At 42.9% G+C, this 25720-nt stretch overlaps 1 protein-coding gene across 2 annotated transcripts in view; it reads right to left on the bottom strand.

The window, feature by feature from the left end:
• Positions 1-328: 328 nt before the first annotated feature.
• Positions 329-25720, bottom strand: part of LOC140736751 (volume-regulated anion channel subunit LRRC8C-like) — a 120271-nt gene continuing 94879 nt past the window's right edge. The window contains exons 2-3 of one of the 2 annotated variants that reach the window (XM_073062642.1): positions 6132-6271; positions 329-2933 (exon numbers count right to left, since the gene is read on the bottom strand). In XM_073062642.1, the coding sequence (XP_072918743.1) occupies positions 609-2933; positions 6132-6269 (2463 nt within the window). In that variant the 5' untranslated portion in view covers positions 6270-6271 and the 3' untranslated portion in view covers positions 329-608. The remainder of the gene's footprint in view (positions 2934-6131; positions 6272-25720) is intronic. The other variant, XM_073062643.1, reaches the window with a different exon arrangement.

The following is a 25720-nucleotide window of genomic DNA, read 5'->3' as shown; positions in this document are numbered from 1 at the left end:
TTTTTTAATCACGATCTCTCACGGAACCCCTGTTGAGAAACCTTGCCTTAAATGCATATATTGGCAATTCTCAGCTTTTTCGAGGAATACAATCTCTTCTAAATACTCCCCTCCATGCTCGGCAGCTTTTTTGTGAGCATTTTTATGTTTTGAGATGTGTATCTCACTGCAATAAAAGTACAAGTAAATTTAAGTAGTAGTTTGAAAAATTATCCTGGATGAATTTTTAAAAACACAAGGATATATTTGAACACTATACACACCCGATGTTATAAAATGCTCCAAAATTGATTATTTATTTATTTAGAAATACAACAAGAAAGGGGTCCTTCCAGCCCATTGAGCCACACCACCCAGCAACCCACCTATTTAACCCTAGCTTAATCACAGGACAAGTTAAAATGGCCAATTAATCTACTAACTGGTACGTCTTTGGAATATAGGAGAAAACCGGAGCACTTTAAGGAAACTCATGCGTTCACGGGGAAGGCATACAAACTTCTTACAGACACTCTGTACTCCAATGCCCTGAGCTGTAATAGTGTTGCTTTAACTGCTATGCCACTGTGGCAGCCCTTTTAAAGACAGTATTGAAATATATTTGCAGTTCACTTAGATTCTCTGTTTATAAATTCTTCTCTGACTTCATATGGCAGCGTGTTGAAAACATCCTCTTCCACATTCAGCTGATTTCCCTTCAGACACTGACACTTCCCCAGTTCAGGTGGCAAATACTGCAGTTTGTTCCCTTTTAGCTCTAGCTGTCGCAGCTGTATCAGATTTTTCACCTTGGGTGGAATGTATGTCAAAAGATTATGTGAAAGTATTAGCACTCGAAGCTTTGTACAATAAAACAATTCCAAGGGTAATTCAGACACTTGGTTACTCTCAATATTGAAGTAATGAAGATCCGCCAGTCGTTCTATCTCAGGAGGAATGCGTGTAATGTTGTTATGACCAACGTCCAGATGCTGTAGCCTAGTGAGCTTAAACAGATTGGATGGAAGAAAACTAATGTTGTTGTTCGTTAAATACAGCATTTCAAGTGAGCTAGCTTTGGCAATGTACACTGGAATCTGTGCAATTTTGTTGTAATGAAGCTTCAACGTGGTGAGTTTGCGAAGATGTTGGAAACTAGCCAACTCTTCTAAGGTCCTCAAGTTGTTGTCTTTGAGATCTAATTCTTGGAGATTGCTCAGGCTAAATATGGCACTTGGGATTTGCTCCAGATCACAGCTGTATAGTTTTAAAACGGACAGGCAAAGCATCTTTCGAAGGCTATTGAGAGTGGTGAACCTTTTGCCCTGATTGTCAATAGTTAGGTGCTGAAGATGGTGGGCAACATCAATGACTGCTGCAGGTATTTTGGTGACATTTGATTTTAAATGTAAAGATCTAAGCCGTTCTAAGTCACAAAATGACTGCAGGACTAGAGAAGATTTGTTGTCAATTAACAAGTTGCCTTCAAGATACAATACACGAAGATTCTTAAGGCAATACATCCATTGTGGTATTTCATAAGCATTCGCAAACCGTACTCTTAAAATGGTTATTGTATCTTTTAAAAATGCAAGTGCTCGGTTTTCTACTTTTATTGTACAGTTGTACACCCACAGTTCTTGAAGTGAGGTTTGCTGTGAGATGGCTGCACTAATTGAGATGTCTTTAATAAATTCAAGCTTTAATACTTCCAGGTTATAAATATCATAAACACTATTAGGAATACCAGGCAGCAAGAAGAGATGCAATTCAATTTTATTGTCTTCATTAGTAACTATACGTTGCTGAAGCTTCTCATGTGTCCATTCGTAACTCAAGTTCAGTTGGCGGAGCTTATTTTCACTGACGTCAGAGAGAAAGACAGCAAACTTCCTGGCATACAATTTATCATACTGGTCAATAAGGTGCAGCAAAAATGCAAAGTCATTCTTCACATCTGGAATATCATCAATCCCAGTTTCTTCTCGGACATATGCAAAAGAATATTCCTTAAGTTTGAAATAAAAAATCCAGTACAGTGTGTAGATGCACGTTATAAAATAAATGAAGATAACCACGACATACACAATGGACAACATCCTGAATATCCTCCAAAGGCCATGGATGCAGAAAAATTCTGTGAAGCCTGTAATATGAATTTTGTCTACACAGTGGACAATATGTTTCATTTGAGGTATCCGAGTTACGAAGTAGGCTAGGATGAAAATTGTTTGAATGCAACGTAAAACAGTCTGTCTTATGTACATCATATAAAGAATATGACCTTCTTCAGTGTGAAGACGAAACTTTTTGACCTTTTCAAACAACGCCTTTGCTTGTTCTCCTTCCTTTTTGTCCAAGATTTTCACTGCGGCATGGCCATAAACACCGCCCCCAACTGTCTTGAAAGTCTTAGATGGAGGCTTGCACAGAGAGGCTTGCGGTTCATTCTCACAGATTTTGTCGTTACTGATTTCTTTGTCTCCCAACAAGAGGGCCGTTTCAGAAGATTGTTGATGGTTTAAAGAGCAAGGTATAGATGGTTCATTTGATAAAACTGTTCTTTGTGGAATCTGTAAATCAGAATCCTCATAAACAGTTTCTGAAAGTGCCTTAGTGGTCCACTGGGAATCTAAACATTTTCCTAGGATTGATATGAAGTGCTCAATTTTGGAACTTGTTCCTGGAAATTTGAACCAGAAGTTACTGCTTATCAAGAATATAAGTGTGTGAATGATAGCAATGTAAGGAAAATACTTGGAATACCACTGGATTGCATGATCATAACAATACTGATCCATTAAATTGTACTGTTCACGGTCTAGGTCAGTCTTAAATCCAGAATGGAAACTATTTAATTTACGACCTTTAAGAGCACTTTTGTTCCATTGCATGGTAGTCATCAAGAAACCTTCCGGCACAGGTACACAGATGATCTTGTCTGTTGATATCTGCTGAAATACAGAGAAGAATTTTATCATAATGAAAATACATCATTAAAAGACCAAATGCCTCTCCTTCCATTTCGCTGATAAAGAATATGACATCAATAAATAAATTTTAAAGGCTCACTTATAGAAATCACAAATGCACACAATTGCATTTCTCCTCGACACTGGCAAGACCAAGCATACACTAGGCAACTGTCTTGCAGAGCAATCTGTACTCTGTCCAAAATGGTCATCTTGACCTTCAGTTGCATTTCACCGCAGCATCATCTTCCATGCTGAACTCTCAGTCTTCAGCCTTTCCCATTGCCACTGTAAGGCACAATGCAAACCAGAAAAGCGCCCCATATTTTGCTTGGGTAACCAACAGCTAAATGGTACAAACATAGGAATTAGGTCATTCAGCCTATTGAGTCTGCTCCGCCATTCCATCTTGGCTGATTTATTATTCTTCTTAATCCCATTCTCCTGCCTTCTCCCCGTAACCTTTGACAGTCTTACTAATCAGGAATGCATTAACCTCCATTTTAAATATACCCAAAGACCTGGCCTCCACAGCTGTGTGTGGCAATAAATTCCACAGATTCACCACCCTCTAGCTAAAAGATTCCTCCTCATCTCTGTTCTAAAGGGACATCCTTCTATTCTGAGTCTACGCACTCTGATCCTCCCCCACTATAAGAAGCATCCACTCCACATCCATTCTATTTAGGCCTTTCAATATTAGATTGGTTTCAATGAGATCCCCCCCTCACTCTTCTAAGCTTCGGTGAGTACAGGCCTAGAACCGTCATGTTCCTCCCCTGCCTGGTTCCATCTGCCCGTTACCCACATACTTATCTATATGGGTTTATATTCTATGGCTCACCATTCCCATTCTCTTTCTCACTTGGTTTTCATATACCCATCATCCTTCTATTTTTTGGTTCTACATATAACCTACCAGCTTCTGGCCTACCCCAGCACTTAGTGCTTTTGTTTTTTATTTCACTTTCATGTTCCTACCTATCACCCAGCAGCCTGTTTCAACACTCCCAATTCCCCCCCTCCCTGACTCCATCTAACCATCATCTTTTCCCCTCATTGTGTTCTATTTATCACCCCTCCCTCTCACTACTATGTATTGGCTATCTTCCCTGAGCATTCTCAGTTCCGATATAGGGTCCCAACCTTACTTTTGGCTCCACACAAGGCACTGAGTTCTTCCAGGAGTTTATGTTTTGCTCCATATTCTAACATCTTCAGACCCTAACGTCAATTTTTGGCAAGTTGTGAGCAAGTATTTAAATTTGATGACATTCAGTACATTACAGAGAAAAAAAATCACTCTGCATAAAGGTAACACAATATAGAAGAACGTTAATGTTTATACAAATATAGATTGCATTTATTACACTAGATTGTGCTATTCATGGTCCACTGACCAGACCCAATGCCACAGTGCCAGCCTCCATGGACTGATTTTCAGGAGGTGGAAAGCTGAGAAAGCTGACCATCCACACCCAAAAATTAGGTGGCAGGTAATGCAAAGTGAGACCCTGAGGGAGTGATGCTGTCAAAAGCATATGAACTGTTTTTGTGTGCCTCTGATAATCAGAAACATTTAAAAAACAATGCAAATCACCTTAAATAACTGGATAAAGGCGATGATGATAAAATAAAAACACTCTAAAGTATGAAGAATTAGGTAAAACATGAAATTACATTAGCATTATTCTCTGGGTGAGCATTTGTCTTCCAATGAATGGAGTTACTAGCTTTCCTTCACATAAAACTAAAGGTTTGATGTATATCATTGCTCTGTGACTAAGATTGGGAGGAAGCCAAATGAGCAGCAGAAGGCAAGATGTACCAGGATCTCTCCTTCAGCTCATCTTGAAATTCTGTATTTGGCCAGGCGTGTGTGAGGTGCATTGAGGCCCAAAGGGCTGACAGTTAATAGTTAACTGTCTATCAGTTTGATTCAGCCCTATATGACAATACTGATCTATATTTTCATTTGAAATATCTCATTGGGATCCTTTATAACACTGGAATCATTTCTGTTGGTAGTTGTTTAAACTGAATCACACCAACCAAAGAGGTATTAGCATCGAGCATTTCAGGGCATTCCAGGCACAAACCACACTCAAAATTATGCTAGCCTTAACAGAAGCTGGGAACTTGGGAGCAACACTCCTCCCAGTATCTGAAGAGAACCTGTTCATCAGGTGCAAGGATGTATGTGATACAAATAGCCTTTACCCTGTTTCTGTGCTATGGACATCACCTGAACGAACTTCCATTTCATTTGGAGATTCAAAATCCATAGAGAAAGTTCTCCAAAGGAAGGTAATATTTATGGAGTGTGGCTGCAATCCTGGTAACTGGTTACAATTAACTTTTCTTTACTCAGGTTTTACATTGGTCTGTGAATTCAAAATAAATTTCAACCGTTCATATTTCCAAGTATAAATGCTGCTGGAGAAAACATGCTCAAATGGACAATCAGGCAAACCAGGCAAATACGGTTTCCCAAAAGTGCAGTAAAATCTGTGCATTTTCATAATCAGAAACAGAGGCTTTATTTGGTCCAACTGTCTTTAAATTGATTGGGAAACGAGGCTGCAGGTGCTGGAATCTGGAGCAACAAGGGCTGTTCGGTCTGTGCTTCAGTTCTGATGTAGGGCAGCCTAAAATACCAACAACTCCTTTTAGATATTGTCAATACTTTGGGTTGAAACCCTGGGTCAAAACTGAAACGTTCTCCTCACAGATGCTGCTCAACTAGATGTGCTCCAGCAGCAGACTGTTGTTCCACTTTAAATAATTTCATGTCATGCAGATGCATGCATAGTCACACATTTGTCACAATTTTACTCAAATTCTCTTGCCCCATCATTGAAATGTTCCCACAATCAATGGACTCACTTTCAAGGACTCTTCATCTCATGTTTTTGATCTTTATTGCTTATTATTTATTATTATTTCTTTCTTTTTGCATTTGCACAGTTTGTGTCTTTAGCACACTGGATGAATGCCCAAGTTGGTGCGGTCTTTCATTGATTCTGTTATGGTTATTGTTCTATAGATTTATTGAGTTTGCCTACAAGAAAATTAATCTCTTGTTGTATATGGTGACATACATGTACTTCAATTATAAACTTTCTTTGAACTTTAATAAACTAAATTGAGAAGTATTGATAATTCCAAACAAAACAGTACCTGTAACGTGCCTCCATAAACTGCAACCATAAGCATCAAAATGGTTAAGTAATCTGTGAAAACATCCCACCACGGCTTTAAGATTTTAAATGTTGCTCGTTGATCTCCAAAATATTTTAGCTCAACCACCGAAAACATATCTAAAGAAACAAAAAAATGCTATTTGTACAAATTACTTTCATAAAACAGTTTGTTCTAAGACCGGTGGTGTTTAACTCGTTTTGTATGGATCATTGGAAAGGCTGCATTTGAACACTTTGAGCTAATCTGTTAAAGATTTGGATGCTGGGAATTGGAGCTTCAAGCTACAAAGTGACTCAGAACTAATTTTAGTTTGAAACAAAGAGGATTAGTGAATGAGACTAGACCTTGAAGTGCTGAATAGAAAGGAGAATGCAGTCATAAATGGTCATTTAACTTAAGACTGGAAATCCTGTTCTGTCAGCATGATAAAACCCAGGTAAGATCTAAGAACAGGAATCTCTTTCCTTTGTCTCAAATCACTAATAAGGAGAACAGATTCCCAGCTAACTGCTCAATGGAAGACGTGTGTCTTGTGGATGCGGCCCAATGAACAATCCGATTCCTTGTTGGTGTCACCGACTGAAGTGCATGGGAGATTGTAATATCAAGATGGCAGCATATGCTTGATGCACCATCAATAACTCACTCTGAGACGTAAGAAGCGAGATATCGGCTTTTATTGACTGGAAGAATGAACAACACTACATCCTGGAGAATGAGGCCGGGCTCAGGCCTCAATCGCCTTTATACAGGGGTCTGTGGGAGGAGCCACAGGAGCAGTCAGTGGGGGGCATGTCCATACAGGTATATGTAGTTCACCACATTCACCCCCCCTTTGTTTTAAAAGAGTCCCCAGGTGGCGAAGTTTCTTACAAGTATATTTACAGGTTAAGTCTATCAGGTGGTCGAATCTGTCGCTGCGATCTACGTAGCTCCGGCTGCGATTGCACAGGTGCCGGAGGTGGTGATTGCACAGGAGACAGAGGTTGTGCTGGTTCTGGCCTAATTGGAGGTGTCAGGGATCCCTCACGTGTGTGCGAGGCGCCCAGAATATACGCGTACGAGATGCCCGGTACATGAGCGGCGTGAGGAGTCTGTGTGGGGCACGGTGTGCGCAGTATCACCTCGGGTACAGGGTTCATAGTTACCGTGGAGTGTACGGGGTAGTGGTCTGCTGCTCCTGCGGGCGCCAGGTCGCGGACAGAGACCGTGTCCTCCCGCCCATCAGGCAAGACCACATAGGCATACTGGGGGTTAGCATGCAAAAGGTGAACCCTCTCGACCAGCGGGGAGTATTTATTACTCCTCACATGTTTTCGTAGCAGCACTGGCCCCGGGGACGTCAGCCAAACTGGTAGGGTGGTCCCAGTGACAGACTTCCTGGGAAAAGAAAAGAGGCGCTCATGAGGGGTGGCATTGGTGGACGTACATAACAGGGAGCGGATAGAGTGGAGTGCCTCAGGGAGGACCTCGTGCCATCGAGAGACCGGCAACCCTTTTGACTTAAGGGCTAAAAGTGTGGCCTTCCACACTGTGGCATTCTCCCTCTCCACCTGTCCATTCCCCTGGGGATTGTAACTCGTGGTTCGACTAGTAGCAATGCCCCTAGCTAGCAGGTACCGGCGCAGCTCGTCACTCATAAAGGAGGACCCTCTATCACTGTGGATATAGCAGGGATATCCGAACAGAGTGAAAAGCTGGCGCAGGGCTTTTATGACGGACGTGGTAGTGGTGTCGGGGCAGGGAATGGCAAAGGGGAATCGCGAGTACTCATCAATAATATTGAGAAAATAGACATTGCGGTCGGTGGAGGGAAGGGGGCCCTTAAAGTCAACACTCAGTCGCTCAAAAGGGCGGGTGGCCTTGACAAGTTGTGCCGTGTCAGGACGGTAGAAGTGCGGTTTGCACTCAGCGCAGATTTGGCAGTCCCTGGTCATCGTCCTGATGTCCTCCAGGGAGTATGGCAGGTTCCGGGCTTTAACGAAATGGTAAAATCGGGTGACCCCCGGATGGCAAAGATGTGCATGAAGGGCATACAGCTGGTCGAGCTGTGCGCTAGCACACGTTCCCCGGGATAGGGCATCAGGGGGCTCATTGAGTCTGCCAGGCCGGTACAGGATATCATAATTGTAGGTGGAGAGTTCTATTCTCCACCGCAAAATTTTATCATTTTTGATTTTGCCCCGCTGTTGGTTGCTGAACATGAACGCAACTGAGCGCTGGTTGGTCAGCAAGGTGAACCTTTTGCCGGCGAGATAGTGCCTCCAGTGCCTAATAGCTTCCACTATGGCCTGGGCTTCTTTCTCCACCGCGGAGTGCCGAAGTTCAGAGCCTTGAAGGGTACGAGAAAAGAATGCTACTGGCCTGCCTTCCTGATTGAGGGTAGCGGCAAGCGCGAAATCGGAGGCGTCACTCTCTACTTGGAAGGGAATGGTCTCGTCCACCGCATGCATCGTTGCTTTGATAATGTCCCCTTTAATGCAGCTGAAGGCCGCGCAGGCCTCAGCAGAGAGGGGAAAAGTGGTAGACTTGACCAGGGGCGGGCCTTGTCTGTGTAATGGGGGACCCATTGGGCGTAATAGGAAAAAAAACCCAGGCACCGTCTGAGGGCTTTGAGAGTGGTGGGAAGAGGGAGTTCTATTACGGTCGGGGTCAGGGCCAATGACCCCGTTTTCCACGAGATACCCAAGGATAGCGAGTCGGGTGGTTCTGAACACACACTTGTCCCTGTTATGAGTAAGGTTCAAAGCTTCGGCCACTTGGAAAAATCGTTGGAGGTTGGCGTCATGATCCGACCAGTCGCGACCACAGATGGTGATGTTATCTAGATAGGGAAGTGTGGCCTTCAGGTTGTACTGGTCCACCATCCGGTCCATTTCCCTCTGGAAGACTGAGACACCATTGGTGACACCAAATGGGACGCGCAGGAAGTGATAGAGCCTGCCGTCTGCCTCGAAGGCGGTGTAGGGGCGGTCCTCTGGGCAGATGGGGAGCTGGTGATAAGCGGATTTATTGATGCATCAATTTTATTGACTGGAAGAATGAACACTACATCCTGGAGAATGAGGCCGGGCTCAGGCCTCAATCGCCTTTATACAGGGGTCTGTGGGAGGAGCCACAGGAGCAGTCCAGACAGGTATATGTAGTTCACCACAATGCTGCTGTTGATAAAAGGCTCAAGTCAGTTGAACTGCAGATCGTAACATCGAAACAGTGAGCTGTTAGTCTCCTTCTCATCTGTTGTAGGAGTAATATCTCTCTCTCCCTCTCTCTCGGGGAGGAGGAGAGGGGGGCAGGGAGGGAGAGAAGGAGGAGGAGAGAGACAGAGGGAGAGAGAGAGACCAATCAATTACCCTACCAACCGGTACATCTTTGGACTGTGGGAGGAAACTGGAGCATCTGGAGGAAACCCATGCAGTCACAATGAGAAAGTACAAATTCCTTATAGGCAGCAGTGGGAAATGAACTCGGGTCACTGGTACTAACCACGGCATTGTGCTAACCACTATGCAACTGTGCCTGCTGAGTTCCTCCAGCATTTTGTGTGTGTTACCTAGACCCTGCTAGTTGCTTTTAATTTCTAGCCCGTTCCAAATTACTGATAACATTGTACTTGTCTTCCTTATCACCTACTCAAACTGCAGGGGATTTCATGCTCGAGGACTCTCAAGTCCCTTTTCACTTCCAATTTCTGAATGTCGAAAATAGTCTATGCCTTTACAGCACACAAAAATTGCTGGAAGAACTCAGCAGGCCAGGCAGCATCTATGGAAAAGAGTATAGTCGACGTTTCGGGCCGAAACCCTTCAGCAGGACTGGAGTAAAAGAACTGAGGACTTGATTTAAAAAGGTGGGGGAGGGGAGAGAGGTGAGAGGTGAAACCTGAAAGGAGAGGGGTGTAGTAAAGAGCTGGGAAGTTGATTTGTGAAGGAGACAGAAGACCATGGAAGAAAGAAAAAGGACAGAGGACCATGGCCTTCTGTCTCTTTCACCAATCAACCTCCCAGCTTTTTACTTCATCCCTCCCCTCCAGGTTTCGCCTATTGCCTGATGTTTCTCTCTCCCGTCACCCCCCCCCCCCCACCTTTCAAATCTAACCCTCAGCTTTCCGGTCCTGCCGAAGGGTTTGGTCCGAAACATCGACTGCACGCTTCCCCGTAGATGCTGCCTGGCCTGCTGAGTACCTTCAACATTTTGTGCGTGTTGCTCAGATTTCCAGCATCTGCAGATTTTCCCTTGTTTGTGAGTCTATGCTTTTTATTTCTTTTACAAAGGGCATGGCCATGCACTTCCCTACACTATATTCCATATGCCACTTCTTAGCCCATTCTCCTAATCTGTCTAAGTCCCTGCTCCCTCAACACTACCTGCCCTTACACCTTCCTTTAGATATGTCTATGTGTGTATATATAGTATATACACATACATTAAATTATATAGTATTAATATTTTAATATATTGCGTTTCTATACAAAATGAGGGCGAGGCTTTGTAATTTAATTCTCCTGCACAAACCTTTAATTCATACCAGAGAGTTGCTGCTTTCTGATCCTTCACCTTTAGTGTTTTTTTCCCTGACGGCTACAGAATTAACTCACTCCTTACCTGCAGCCGCGGGCTCGCTCCCAGCCCACTGAGGAACCGTTAAAAGCGCTCACGGGCCCGGGCGCGCGCCCCACCCAGCGGCCGTTAAACGCGCTCACGGGCCCGGCGCGCGCGGCCCCGCGGCAGGCGTATCTAATCACACACTGTCCCCGCGCGCCGCAGAGCGTGTGCCTGGCAACCAGGGGTTGTGATGACTTGAGAGAAGGCGGCGCCATCTTTGTTGCAGTCAAGGGGCAGTTCTGAGCCTGGAGATCTGGCAGTGGATGCAAGCCAGGGCGTTATCTTTTCTGCAGCTGGGGATAATGCAAGACAATATTGACCTGTAATACCTAGTATTGTAGAATGTTATCGCACAGCAAGAGGCCAAATTATCCCACATCCCACAGTCATGCATCACAGTAGCAGATTCCTCAGTCCATGCCAATCATCTGGCACCCATCTGCACTAATCCTATTTTATCTCCCCACATGCCCTTCAATTTTTATTTTTTATTTAGAGATACAGCGCAGAACAGCCCCTACTGGTCCAACAAGCCATATTGCTCAGTAACCTTCCTATTAACCCTAACCGAATCACAGAACAATTTATTAGGCATCCGTTAGTCTCGAGAGACCATGGATTTGCGCCTTAGCCTGGGCAGGGTTGTATGGGAGACCGGCAGTTGCCCATGCTGCAAGTCTCCCCTCTCCACACCACCGATGTTGTCCAAGGGAAGGGCAAGGGCTGTTACAGCTTGGCACCGGTGTCGTCGCAGAGCAATGTGTGGTTAAGTGCCTTGCTCAAGAATTAATGCAACCTTCTCAAGAATCAACACATTGCCTTAGCTGAGGCTTGAACTAGCGACCTTCAAATCACTAGACCAACGCCTTAACCACTCGGCCATGCACCAACACAGAACAATTTATAATGACCAATTTACATACTAACTGGTACACCTTTAGATTGTGGGAGGAAACCGGAGTACCCGGAGGTAACCCATGTGCTTACGGTAGGAAGGTACAAAATTCTTACAGAGGCCACAGAAAATGAAATGTGAATTCCAGTCCTGAGCTATAATGGTGTGCTATCTGCTACGCTATGACATAATCCTAAATAGCACCCCCCCCTACCCCCACACCAAGTCTTGCCATTTATCCATAAACTAGGGACAATTTAGATTGGCCAATTAACCTATCAACTCATCCATCTGTGTGATATGGGGAGAAAACTGGAACAAAGCAGTCACAAGGAGACTGTGGAAGCTGCATAGACAGCACCGCAGCTCACCGGAAATGTAAAGCAGCAGGTTTTCTGGCAGTGCGTCTGTGTCACCATATTGTCCTGTTTCCTTTCTACAGGCCTTAACATCTATTAGAAAGGGAGAAGGACAAACTTCTATAAAAGCCTGGTATGGAAACACCAACGCCCTTGAATGGAAAAGCCTACAAAAAGTAGTGGATACAATACAGTCCATCCCCATTACTGAGCACATCCACAAGGAGCGCTGTCACGGGAAAGCAGCATCCGTCATCAAGGACCACCACCATCCAGGCCATGCTCTCTCCTTGCTGCTACCATCAGGAACAAGGTACAGGAGCCTCAGGCCCCACTCCAGCTTCAGGAACAATTATTACTTCTCAACCATCAGGCTGTTGTACCAGAGGGGATAACTTCACTTGCCCCCACCACTGAACTGTTCCCACAACCTATGGACTCCCTTTCGAGGAATCTTCATCTCACGTTTTTGATATTTATTGCTTATCTATTATTATTATTTTGCTTTTTTTATTTGTTGTTCCTTTGCATTTTCTGTGACTGCCTGCAAGTAAATGAATAAATTTACTTTGAACTTTGTGTTTTCAACATCTCTTCAACCAAGACTGTATCTTTGACCTGAGTGTTCTTGACTCCACACCACAGCACACAGCCTGCCACACCACCTCCCCACCCACCAGCTCAGCAAAACCTAGAAAATATCACCCAAAAGTTGAAATGAACAAGGTTTCTGAGGCAGTTCATATCCCCACCCCTAAAGATAACTAAAACATCAAACTTTGGACATGAAGTTGTAACTTTATCTCCTACGCATAGAAGCAGAGAATGTGGCAACAATTAAAAAGTGTCCTAATAGAGAAGGGGCTGAATCAGAATCAGGTTTAATATCACTAACATATGTTGTGAAATTTGCTGTTTACAACAGCAGTACAATGAAATACATAAAAAACTATGAATTTCAGTAAGAAATTACATATTTCTTAAAATGTAATGATGGAGGAAAACTTCTTCGGCAGATAAAATGGATGACACTTGACCACTAGATGTTCCAGGTTGGGGGGAACAGGAGTGAGACAGGAATGCCACGTAACGGGACTGCCGTAGGCATCTCTTATTGTAGTATTATGGAGTTTCTTTGCAGCTGCCACAGAGAAAGTTAATGGAAGAATCCTCACCATCTGTCTCTCCCCAGAGGCTGAAGAGTTTCACCCAAATCTGCAATGCACATTCCTCTCAGCAATGGGAACAATGGACAGGAACTTCATCTTGTATCAAGCCAAAGATAAATGCATGTGGTTTTTATTGATCTCAGATGTTTTACTTGTTCAGTCGTGGATCAGCCTTTTAAAAGTGGTCCATTGTACATTTGCTGCATGAGGATATCAAAGCATTATTCTAATCTTTGGGTGCAGAACCAAACCAAACCAGAACTGACTATATACACTCAATGGGCACTTTATTAGGTACCTCCTTTTGCTGCTGTAGCCCATCCTCTTCGAGGTTTGACGTGTTGTGCATTCAGAGATGCTCTTCTGCCCACCGCTGTTGTAACGTGTGGTTATTTGAGTTACTCTCCCTATCCTGTCTGCTTGAACCAGTCTGGCCATTCTCCCCTGACCTCGCTCATTAACAAGGTGTTTTCACCCACAGAGCTGTCACTCACTGGATGTTATTTTTTGTTTCACACACCATTTCTCTGTAAACTCTAGAGGCTGTTGTGCACCCAGGAGATCAGCAGTTTCTGAGATCCTCAACCCACTGATCATTCCAAACTCAAAGTCACTTAAATCACATTTCTTCCCCATTCTGACATTTGGTCTGAACAAGAACTGAACATCTTGACCATGTCAGCATGCTACAATGGATTGAGTTGCTGTCATGTGATTGGTTGATTAGATACTTGCATTAACAAGCAGTTGTACAGGTATACCAAATAAAGTGGGAAGAGGCCCTTTAGCCCAACTTGTTTCTGTTAACCAATATGCCCATCTAAACTGTTTGACCATTTGCCCATGTTTGGCCCATTTCCCTCTCCACATTTCCTACTTAAGTACCTGTCCAAATGTCTTTTAAATGTTGTTATTGTACCTGCCTCATCTACTTCCTCAATCCCATGTATACACCTCCTTCTATGTGAAGTTGCCCCAAAGATTACTTTTAAATCATTCTCTTCTCACCTGTGCTCTCTACTTTTTGATTTGCCTGGGAAAAACAGACGGTGTACATTCACCCGCCATGCTTCTATACACCTCTGTGAGGTCATCCCTCTGCCTCCTATGCACTAAGGAATAAAGTCCTAGCCTATCCAACCTCTCCCTCTAATAGAGGCCCCTCAAGTCCTGGCAACATCCTCAGAAATCTTAAATGATTAATAAGTCATCTGTTTTTGATCAATGGCATTGTTTGTGCAATTCAAACAGAGATTTATTTATCACAAGTACATAGAAACATAACTGTGCCATAGACGCTCCCAAGCCTGGCTACAAAAGGAGGAGGGTTGGGCATGGGGAGATCTTCTTCCCTCATAAGGTGTTGAGAGAGTGAAATGAACAACCCATCCTGTAAAATCCCAGGGCTACAGAAATGCCAACAGAAGCTCCAACCTCGAACCTGGGAGAGGAAGGATCTTCAAAGATGGGCTACACATGGAAATAATTGAAACATTGGCCCAGGACAGGGGACTGGTGATCTGCTGTTGGCATCCTATGCCCCAGTAGGGGTGATGGGTTTCAGAAAAAAATACCGAAATATACAGTGAAATGCATTGTCTGTGTAAACAACCAATGCACCCATATATAGCCACAAACAAGAGAAAATCTTCAGCTGTGGAAATCCAAGCAACACACACAAACGCTGCAGGAACTCAGCAGGCCAGGCAGCATCTACGGAAAAAAGTACACTCGACGTTTTGGGCCGAGACTGTTTGGCAGGACTGGCGAAGGGTCTTGCCCCAAAAGGTCAACTGTGCTTGTTTCCCATAGATGCTGCCTGGCCTGCTGAGCTCCCCCAGCATTTTGTATTTGTTGCACCCATATACAGCATTTTGTTGCTTGCCGGATTATGTCGTGCTGTCCTGTGTGTTGTTCAGCCAAGCATTCTGGGCATGGATATTTGGCAACACTTTCAGACTTCCCCCAGTGCATTCTTAGATTCTGTTGGTTGTTAATGCAAATGATGCATTTCACTAAATGTATCAATGTACTCGTAATAAATAAAATTACTCTGAAAGAATCTGCATCTGTAATTATTATGCGGGAGCCAGTTGCACGTTTTGCAAGTTGCTTTTTGTTTATTTAATTGTGTCTAATATGCTCTTACACTCAGTGAAGAAAAAGACCCATTACTATTGTAACAGCCTGAAAAATATTGGTACTTACCATTTATTCATAAAAGCGAAGCCAGCTGAATTATTTGCCTCTCAGTGGTCACAATTTATTTTTCTGGTAGTGGGGGAGAGGAGGGCAATAGGAGTAGGCAAAAAACTTAATTATAAAAATTATGTCAGTCTAATTAAAAACCATCTTGCAAAAAGAATGGAGGCAGGGCAGCGGCAATTGGGAGAACCCAGCGAGAGGTATATGATTATAACTTGTTTCCTATTGACATATGTACCATCACTGAAATTAGAACTGGACTAAGACCATAAGACTATAAGACATGGAAGCAGAATTAAGTAATTCAGCCCATCAAGTCTGCTTGCCATTCCATCATGGCTGGTTGATTATCCCTCTCACTTCTTCCCCTCTGCCGTCTGATTCCTGAATGGACTTTGAAGCTTTGGACACTACCTCACTTTTTTAATATACAGTATTTCTGTTTTAGCACATTTTTTAAATAATCTATTCAATGTATGTAATTTACTTGTTTATTTACTAATAATCTCTCTGCTAGATTATGTTTTGCATTGAACCGCTGCTGCTAAGTTAACAAATTTCACGTCACCTGCCGGTGATAATAAATCTGATTCTGATTCTGATTCCCCATGAATTAGTTTATTATTGTCACATGTACCAAGGCATAATGAAAAGCTTGCTTTGCATACACATCAAATCATTACATGGTACATCGAGGTAGATCAAGGTACAACAATAAAATGCAGGATAAAGTGTAATCGCCACAGAGAAAGTACAAGATCATAACAAGGTAGATTGCGAGGTTAAGAGTCCAACTTATCATAGTAGAAAACTATTTAATAGTCTCATAATGGCAGTGTAGAAGCTGTCCTTGAGCCCGGTGCTGTGACCTTTCAGGCTTTTGTATCTTCTGCCCAGTGGAAGAGGGGAGAAAAGAGAATATCCAGAGAGGGTGGGCTCTTTGGCTTTGCTGGTTGCTTTACTGATGCAGCAAGAAGTATAGACAAAGTTCAATGAAACAATGAAAAGTTTTTGTATGCGTACCATCGTGCTGTACACAGGTATTAATAAATTAGTATTAGTAAAAAGAAAAACAGAATGTAGAACAAGTGTGTAAATGGAAGATAAATGCAATGTTAGCACTCATTTTGAGAGGAATTGAATATGGAATGCTGACGCTTTGTAAGGCACTGGTCAGACCACACTTGGGGTATTGTGAGCAGTTTTGGGCTCCTTTACTAAGAAAAGATGTGCTGGCATTGGAGAGGGTCCAGAGGAGGTTCACAGGAATGATTCTGGGAATGAAAATGTTCACATATGAGGAGCATTCTGGGAATTAAAATGTTGTCATATGAGGAGGATCCGGGAATGAAAATGTTCTCGTATGAGACCTGCTGAAGGGTCTCAGCCCGAAACTTCGACCGTACTCTTTTTTTTTAGATGCTGTCTGGCCTGCTGTGTTCCTCCAGCATTTTGTACAAATGGGCCTGTACTTGCTGGAATTTAGAAGAATGAGGATCTCATTGAAACCTATTGAATTTTGAAAGGCCTAGATAGAGTGGATGTGGAGAGGATGTTTCCTATAGTTGGGAGTTTAAGACCAGATGGCACAGTTTCAGAGTAGAGGGGCATCCATTTAGAACAGAGATGTAGAGGAATTTCTTTAGTCAGAGGGTAGAGAACCTGTGGAATCATTGCCACAGACAATTGTCGAGGCCAAGTCATTGACTATATTTAAAGCAGCAGTTGATAATTTCTTGATTAGTCAGGCTTTAAAGACTACAGGGAAGGCAAGAGAATGAGGTTTAGGGAGGCATAATCAGCCATAATGGGATGGTGGAGCAGGTACAATGGGTCAAATGGCCTAATTCTGCTCCTACATCTTATGGCCTTTTTAGTTACAGAAAAAGTACAGTGCAGGTGAATTGCTGATTGCCTGTAAATAAATAAGCAAACAAATTAATTAATTCAATTAAATAAAGTGCAAGGGCCACAATGAGGTGGACTGGGAGAACGAGTTCATCTTTAGCATATGCAAGGTTCACCACCAAGTAAAACACCATCCTCAAATGAAAATATGTTACAATTCTTCATTGTTGCTATGTCCAAGTTGGGGGATTCCCCACTACCTCTATGAGAATTCACCATCGTCTTCTCAAGAACAATTAAGGTTGGGCATAAATGCGGGTCTAGACAGTGACACCCACACCCTATAAATGAATTGTCTGGACAGTAAACCAATTATTTCTACTCAATGTTATCATTCATCTTCTGATAGCAAAGCAGTTAGCATAATAATTTACAGTGCCAGCAACAGGGGTTCAATTCCCACTGCTGTCCGTAAGGAGTTTGCACATTCTCTCTGTGATGATGTGGGTTTCCTCCGGGTGCTCTGGTTTCCTCCCACATTGCAAAGACGTACAGGTTAGTAGGTTAATTGGTCACAGAGGCATTGGGCCAGAAAGGTCTGTACCTGTGCTATATCGCTAAATAAAATAAATAAGTCATAAAAAGAAAAATGCTTTTTTGGAAGTGCAACATATTCCACCCACCCACCCCCCCCCCATAAAAATGCTACAAGTTACGTATATGAAAATGGAACCTACATGTAGCATTTTATGGGGGGAGTACATCTCACTTTCAATATTACTGTAGCAATGTTCAAAACAGGCTCCAAGGTTTTATAAGAGTCATAGAACAGTACAGAACAGAAACAGGCCCTTCGACCCACGCAGTCTGTGCTGAACCAATATTCTGCCTAGTGCCATCGACCTGCACCTGGACCATCCATAGCTTTCTATACCCCACTCATCCATTTATCTATCCAAATTTCTCTTAAATGTTGAAATCAACCCTGTGTACACCATTTATGCTGGCATCTCATTTCACATTCTCACCACTTTCTGAGTGAAGAGGTTCCCTTTATGTTCCTCATAAACTTTTCACCTTTCATCCTGAACCCATGACCTCTAGTTCTATTCCCACCCAACCTCACTAGAAAAGGCCTGCTTGCATTTACTCTATCTATACCCTTCATCATTTTGAATTCCTCTATCAAATCTCCCCTCAGTCTTCTACATTCTAGGGAATAAAGTCCTAACCTATTCAGCCTTTCCTTATAACTCAGATTCTCAAGTCCCGGCAACATCCTTGTAAATTTTTTCTGCATTCTTTTAGACTTGTTTACATCTTTCCTGTAGGTAGATGACCAAAATTGCACACAATCATCCAAATTCGGCCTCACCAACATCTTATACAACTTTAACAGAACATCCCAACTCCTGTACTCAATACATTGATTGATAAAGGCCAATGTGCCAAAAGTTTTCTTTATGACCCTAGCCATCTGGATACCACTTCCAAGGAATAATGAATCTGTATTCCCCGATCCTTCGTTCTACCACACTCCTCAGTGCCCTACTGCTCACTGTGTAAGGACTCCTCTCAAAGTGTGACAGCTCACATTTGTCTCATTAAATTCCATCTGCCATTTTTCCAGCTGGTCCAGCTCCCATTGCAAGCTTTGATAGAGCTATCCACTACACCCCCAATCTTGGTTTCGCCTGCAAATTTGTTGACTCTCTTAACCACATTATCATCCAGATCAATGATATAGATGGCAAACTACAATGGTCACATCCCTGTAGCACTCTACAAGTCACAGACCTCCATTTGGAGAGGCAACCATCTACAACCACTCTAGCTTCTTCCGCAAAGCCAATGTCGGATCCGATTTACTACCTCATCTTAAATGCCAAGCGACTGAACCTTGACCAGTCTCCTATGCAGGACTTTGTCAAAGGTCTTGCTAAAATCCATGCAGACAACATCTTTTGCCTTACCTTCTTCAACTTTCCTGGTAACTTCCTCAAAGAACTCTATAACATTGGTTAGACACAACTTACCATGCACAAGGCCATGTTGACCATCCCTAATCAGTCCCTGTCTATCCAAATGCTTATATATCAGGCCCCTTAGAATAACTGCCAATAACTTTCCCAATAGGGATATAAGGCTCACCAGCCTATAATTTCCTAGCTTATTCTTAGAGTCTTTCATAAACAATGGAATAACTCTAGCTATCCTCCAACCCTCAAGCACCTCACCTGTGGCTAAGGATGTTTTAAATATCTCTGCTAGGGCCCTTGCAGTTTCTGCACTTGCCAGCCACAGAGTCCAAGGGCTCTGGGGATTTATCCACCCTAATTTGCCTCAAGACAGAAAACTCCTCCTCTGTGATCTGTATAGGGTCAATGATTTCACTGCCACGTTGGCTCACATCTATAAACTCTGTTTGTCCATCTCCCAAGTAAGTACAGATGCAAAAAGTCCATTTGAGATCTACACCATCTCTTTCAGCTCCATGCATAAATTACCACTCTGATCTTCCAGGGGACTCATTTTGTTCTTGCTATCCTTTTGTTCTTAATAATATCTGTAGAAGAGCTCCTTCACCTTGTCTGCTAGAGCAAACTCATGTCTTCTTTTGCCCCATCTGATTTCCTTCTTAAAACAAAGATCATGAAGATGAACACTTCCAACCTCCAACCAGTAATCATCAATAATCAGCAAGTGGAAGAGGTAGATGAGTTCAGGTACCTTGGGAGTAAAGTCAGCACTGATGGAGATAGTGGTAAGGACTTATTAGCAAGACTATCTAAAGCAAATCAAGCTTTTGGCAGACTCAATGCAATTTGGAAATCCACACAACTCAAACTTAACACCAAAATCAGAATTTTTAAAAGCAACGTCCTAAGCATGCTACTTTATGGAAGCGAATGTTGGAAGATGACAAAAGACATCTGCAAGAAACTTGACACGTTCCAGACAAAATGTCTACGACGTATCAAGAAGATCTTCTGGCCTGAGAAAATCAGAAACCAAGACTTGCTTACATCTTGCAATATGGAATCAATCTCAGTTTGTGAGAGAAGAAGACGATGGAGATGGCTGGTCCATGTAATGAGAATGCCAAATGATCCACTAGCAAAAGTAGCATAAAGGTGAACCCCACAGGGAAAGCGAAGTTCGGACAGGCCCAAAATGACGTGGCGAAGATCTGCGGAAGCAGAACTGAAAGAAGTAGGCATGAACTGGGTAACGGCGAGCTGCAGAGCGAAAGACCGGCAGAAATGGAAGACCCTTCTGGAGGCCCCACGTGCCACCTAGGCACTGGGTTCAGACAACGACGATTTCCTTCTTAAGTGTTCTCTTGCATTTCTTATACTCCATAAGCACCTCATTTGTTCCTACCTGCTTATACCTGCTATGCATCTACTTCTTTTTCTTAATCAGGGCCTCAACATATCTGAAACCAGGTTCCATAAACATGTTATCCTTGCTTTTTATTCTAACAGGAACATAAAAACTCAGTACTCTCAAAATTTCACCTTTGAGGGCCTCCCATTTATCAAGTACACCTTTGTCAGAAAACAACCTGTTCCAATTCACACTTGCCAGATCCCACCCTGTCTCATTTCCTAATAGGAGTTCTGGTATCACACTCTTTCCAGTTGGGACTTCTATGTACTGATTTAGGAAACTTTCTGAACACATTTGACAAACTCTTTCCCATCCAGCCCTTTTACAGTATGGGTGTCACAGACAATATGTGGAAAGTTAAAATTATCTACTATCACAATCTTACATTCCTTGCACCAGTCTGCACTCTCTCTACAAATTTGCTTCTCTGAATTCCATGGACTCTGACAAGGTCCTGCATAGGAGACTGGTCAAGGTTCAGTCACTTGGCCTTCAAGATGAGGTAGTAAATTGGATCCGACATCCAAAGAAGCCAGAGAGTGGTTGTAGATGGTTGCCTCTCCAAATGGAGGTCTGTGACTTGTAGAGTGCTACAGGGATGTGCCCATTGTAGTTTGTCATCTATATCATTGATCTGGAAGATAATATGGTTAAGAGAGTCAACAAATTTGCAGGTGAAACCAAGATTGGGGGTGTAGTATCACATTCTTTCCAGTTGGGACTTCAGATTTAGGAAACTTTCCTGAACACATTTGACAAACTCTTTCCCAAATTTGCTTCTCTAAATTCCATGGACTGTTGGGTGGTCTATAATATAGTCCCATTAATGTGGTCATACCTTACTTATTCCTCAGTTCTACCTGTAAAGCCTCACTGGATGAGCTCTCCAGTCTGAACACTGCCTCTACTAATAATGTCACCTCTCCCCCTTTATCATGTCAAAAACAATGGAACCCTGGAACATTGAGCTGCAGTCCTGCCACTCCTGCAACCAAGTCTCACTAATGGCTACAATACCATTATCCTACGTGGTAATTCATGCCCTGAACTAATCTACCTTTCCTACGTAGTCCCTGCATTGGCATATATGGAGATCAGAATATTAGGTTCACCATGCTCAACCTTTTTCTTCCTGACTTTGTCTGAGGTCCTAATATCTGCCTCTACAACCTCTCCACTAACTGTTCTGGCACTCTGGTTCCCACCCCCTTGCAACTCCAGTTGAAACCCACCATTGAGCATTAACAAACCTTCCCACTAGAATATTAGCCCCCTCCAGTTCAGGTGCAAACCATCCCTCTGTACATGTCCCACCTTCCCTGGAAGAGAGTCCAATGATCCAAAAATCTTATGCCCTCCCTCCTACACCAAATCCTTAACTACGTATTAAACTGTATAATCTTCTTAGTTTTATCCTCACTAGCACTAGTTCTGGCCTCAATTGTACATGGCATGGCTAGCAATCTTGAGATCATAACCCTGGAGTTCCTGCCCTTTAACTTAGCACCTAATTCCATGAATTCACTTTGCAGGATCTTGTCACCCATCCTACCCATGGCAACAACGTGGACCATGACCTCTGCCTACTCACCCTTCCATTTAAGTATTCTGTGGACTTGATCCTGACTCTAGCACCCAGGAGGCAACAAACCATCCAGGAATCTCAATCTCATCCACAGAACCTGCTTTCTGAAGTTTTTATGGTCTTTAAAAATTAAAAATTCTTCCCGAGTGCTCCAGTTTCCTCCCACAGTACAAAGACTGTGGTTAAAATGGATTGGTTAATTGGTCATTGTAAATTGTCCCATGATTAGGTTAGGGTTAAGCGGAGTTGTGGGATTGCGGGGGCAGCGTGGCTTGAGAGGCCAGTAGGGCCTGCTCTGCGCTGTATTGCTAAATAAATACTTAAAAGCATTTTGCAAATAAATGTCCACTTCAATGGCACATTTACAAACATGTTCAGGAGGAATGATTTAGAAAAAAATATATAGAAAAAGGTAAATAAAAAGTCATTTGAATTGGTTTGACTTTTAATCTCAGAATCTTAGAAACAAGAACATTTTGATTAAGTTCATGAATAGGAGGGGTATGGAAGACTATGGTTTATATGTGGGTTGATGGGACTAGGCAAAATATCAGTTCAGCATGGACCAGATGGGATGAAGGACTTGCTTCCATTCTTTAGGGCTCTGTGATACTATTCTCAGTAGTCACATTATTAGGCACACCTGCACAGCTGCTCATTAATGCAAATATCTAATTAGCCAATCATGTGGCAGCAACTCAATGCACAAAAGCATGCAGACATGGCCAAGAGGTTCAGTTGTTGTTCGGACCAAACATCAGAATGGACGAGAAATATGATCTAAGTGACTTTGACCATGGAATGATTGGTAGGTTGAGGATCTCAGAAACTGATTTTCTGGGATTTTCACGCACAACAATCTCTAGAGTTTACAGAGAATGGTGGGAAAAATGAAAAAAACCCATGAGCGGCAGCACTGAGGGTGAAAGAGGTCAGAGGAGAAAGACCAGACTCGTTCAAGCAGACAAGGTGACAGGAACTCAAATAACCACACATTACAACAGTGATGAGCAGAAGAGCATCTCTGAATGCACAGCACATCAAACTGAAGTGAACGGGCTGAACAGCAGAAGACCACAAACATACACTCAGTGACCACCTGTACCTAATAGGGTGGCCATGAGTATATTTTTCATCCAAAAAAAAAGTTTTTTTTTAAAGTGATACAGCTTCCCTCCACCAAATCCTACAAGCTATTTCCATTTTAATGGGACCTACATGTGAAATCATTGGAAAGGGAACTGTAGCAATAGTCAAAGCAGGTTCCAAGGTTTCATGGACCTCAAAAATTAAAGCAGATTGCAAACTAAATGCCCAACTCAACGGAAAATTCACAGGTGGTGCAGAGAAAATTATGTAGGAAAAGGTAAATAAACAGTCATTTGAATTAACTTGACTTTTAAACTCAGAATTATAGAAGCAAGAAAAGTTTTGATATGTGCACGGATGAGAGGAGTCTGGGTGGCTATGGTCCTTGTGTGGATTGATGAGACTGGGCAGAATATCAGTTTGGCATGGAAGAGATGAGCTGAACGGCCTATTTCTGTGCTGTAGTGTTTTATGACTCTATGTCAATGTACTATTATCTTGTGGTTCTTGATTTAAAATTTAAGAAAATTAAAAGCCACGAACACAAAATGCTGGAGGAAATCAGCAGGTCAGGCAGCATCTACGGAAATGAATAAACAGTCAACGTTTTAGGCTACAAAATGCTGGAGGAACTCAGCGGGTCAGGCAACATCTACGGAAATGAACATACACCTTTATACAAGATCACAGTAACAAACAAGTGCTGACTAAATGGGGCAGTGTCAAGAATAATAGTGAAAAGAGGCAATACTTCATGAAACAATTTGCAACTATTGAGTGTACTGTTCATGGTTCAGAAGGCTTGCCCCAGGGTCGGCACGTTTGCGGTACGTATGCCCTAGAGCTTAGAAGAATGAGCGTATATCTTAGTGAAGCCGGCAACATTCTTTTAGGACTAAATAGAATGAATGCAGAGATGGTGCGGTATCTAAGTGTAGTGATTGCACAACACTATACAGAGCCAGCAACCCAGGCCCAATTCCTGCTGCTGCCTGTAAGGAGTTTGCATGGTCTCCCTGTGACCACATGGGTTTCTTTCCACAGCCTAAAGGCATACCAGTTGGTAGGTTAATTGGTCACTGCAAATTGTCCCGTGATTAGGCTAGGGTTAAACCGGGCGGGGGGGGGGGGGGGGGGGGCTTGCTGGGTGGCATAGCTCCATAGGCTGGAAGGGCCTATTCCACGCTGTATCTCAATAAAAAAATGTTTCCCGACTGAAAAGTGTGAAGTGATACATTTTGTTAGACTGAACGTGAAGGCAGGGTACAAAGTTAATGGCACGATTATTAACAATGTGGACCAACAAGTGGGATCTTTGGATCCACATTCATAGACCCCTCAAAGTTGCCCCACAAGTTGATTGAGAAGTTAATAAGTGTGTTAGCTTTCATTAGTCAGTGTATTGATCTCCATGAAGTAATGAGCTCTCAAACTCCGGTCGGACTGCACTTGGAGTGTATTGTGTTCAGTTCTGGTTGCCTCATTATAGGAAGGATGTGGAAGATTTAGAGAGGCTGCAGAGGAGATTTACCCAGTTGCTGCCTGGATTAGAGAGCATGTCTTGAGGCAAATTAGGGCACTTCTTTTTGAAGCGAAGGAAGATGAGAGATAGTTTGATAGAGGTGTATGGATTATTATGAGAGGCATAGATAGAGTGGAATGCCAGCACTTTTAACCCAGGCTGGCAATAGCCAGTACCGATGGACTTCCATTTAATGTGAGTGAAGGAGAGTTTAGGGGAGATTTGAGAGGTAGGTTTGTGTTTTTTTACAGTTAGTGGAAGACGGTTGGAATGCACTACCAGGGTTAGTAATAGAGGCTGATACAATAGAGACATTTAAGAGACTCTTAGATAGACACATGAATGGAAGAAAAGTGGAGGTTTATGGGCTACATAGGCGGGAAAGGTTAGATTAGTAGTTTTATATAGGTCTGCACAACATCGAGGACCGAATGGCCTCTACTGTGTTGTACCGTTAGAATCATAGAAAAGTGCGTCACAGAAACAAGCCCTACAGCCATCTAGTCTGTGCCGAACCACTTAAACTGCCTACTCCCATCAACCTGTACCGGAACCATAGCCCTACTATCCATGAACCTATCCAAACTTCTCTTAAATGTTAAAATCGCGCTCACACGCACCACTTACACTGGCAGCTTGTTCCACACTCTCACAATCCAGAGTGAAGAAGTTTCCCCTCATGTTCCCCTTAAACTTTTCACCTTTCCTCCTTACCCCATGACCTCTGGTTGTAGTCTCACCCAACTTCAGTGGAAAAAGCCTGCTTGCATTTAATCTATCGATACCCTTTATAATTTTGTATACCTCTATCAAATCTCCTCTTAATCTTCTATATTCCAAGGAATAAAGTCTTAACCTATTCAATCTTTCCTTATAACTCAGTCCTCCAGTCACG

The sequence above is a fragment of the Hemitrygon akajei genome, chromosome 12, assembly GCF_048418815.1.
Source record: "Hemitrygon akajei chromosome 12, sHemAka1.3, whole genome shotgun sequence".
Lineage (NCBI taxonomy): Eukaryota > Metazoa > Chordata > Chondrichthyes > Myliobatiformes > Dasyatidae > Hemitrygon > Hemitrygon akajei.
This window is presented reverse-complemented; position numbering and strand designations above follow the sequence as displayed.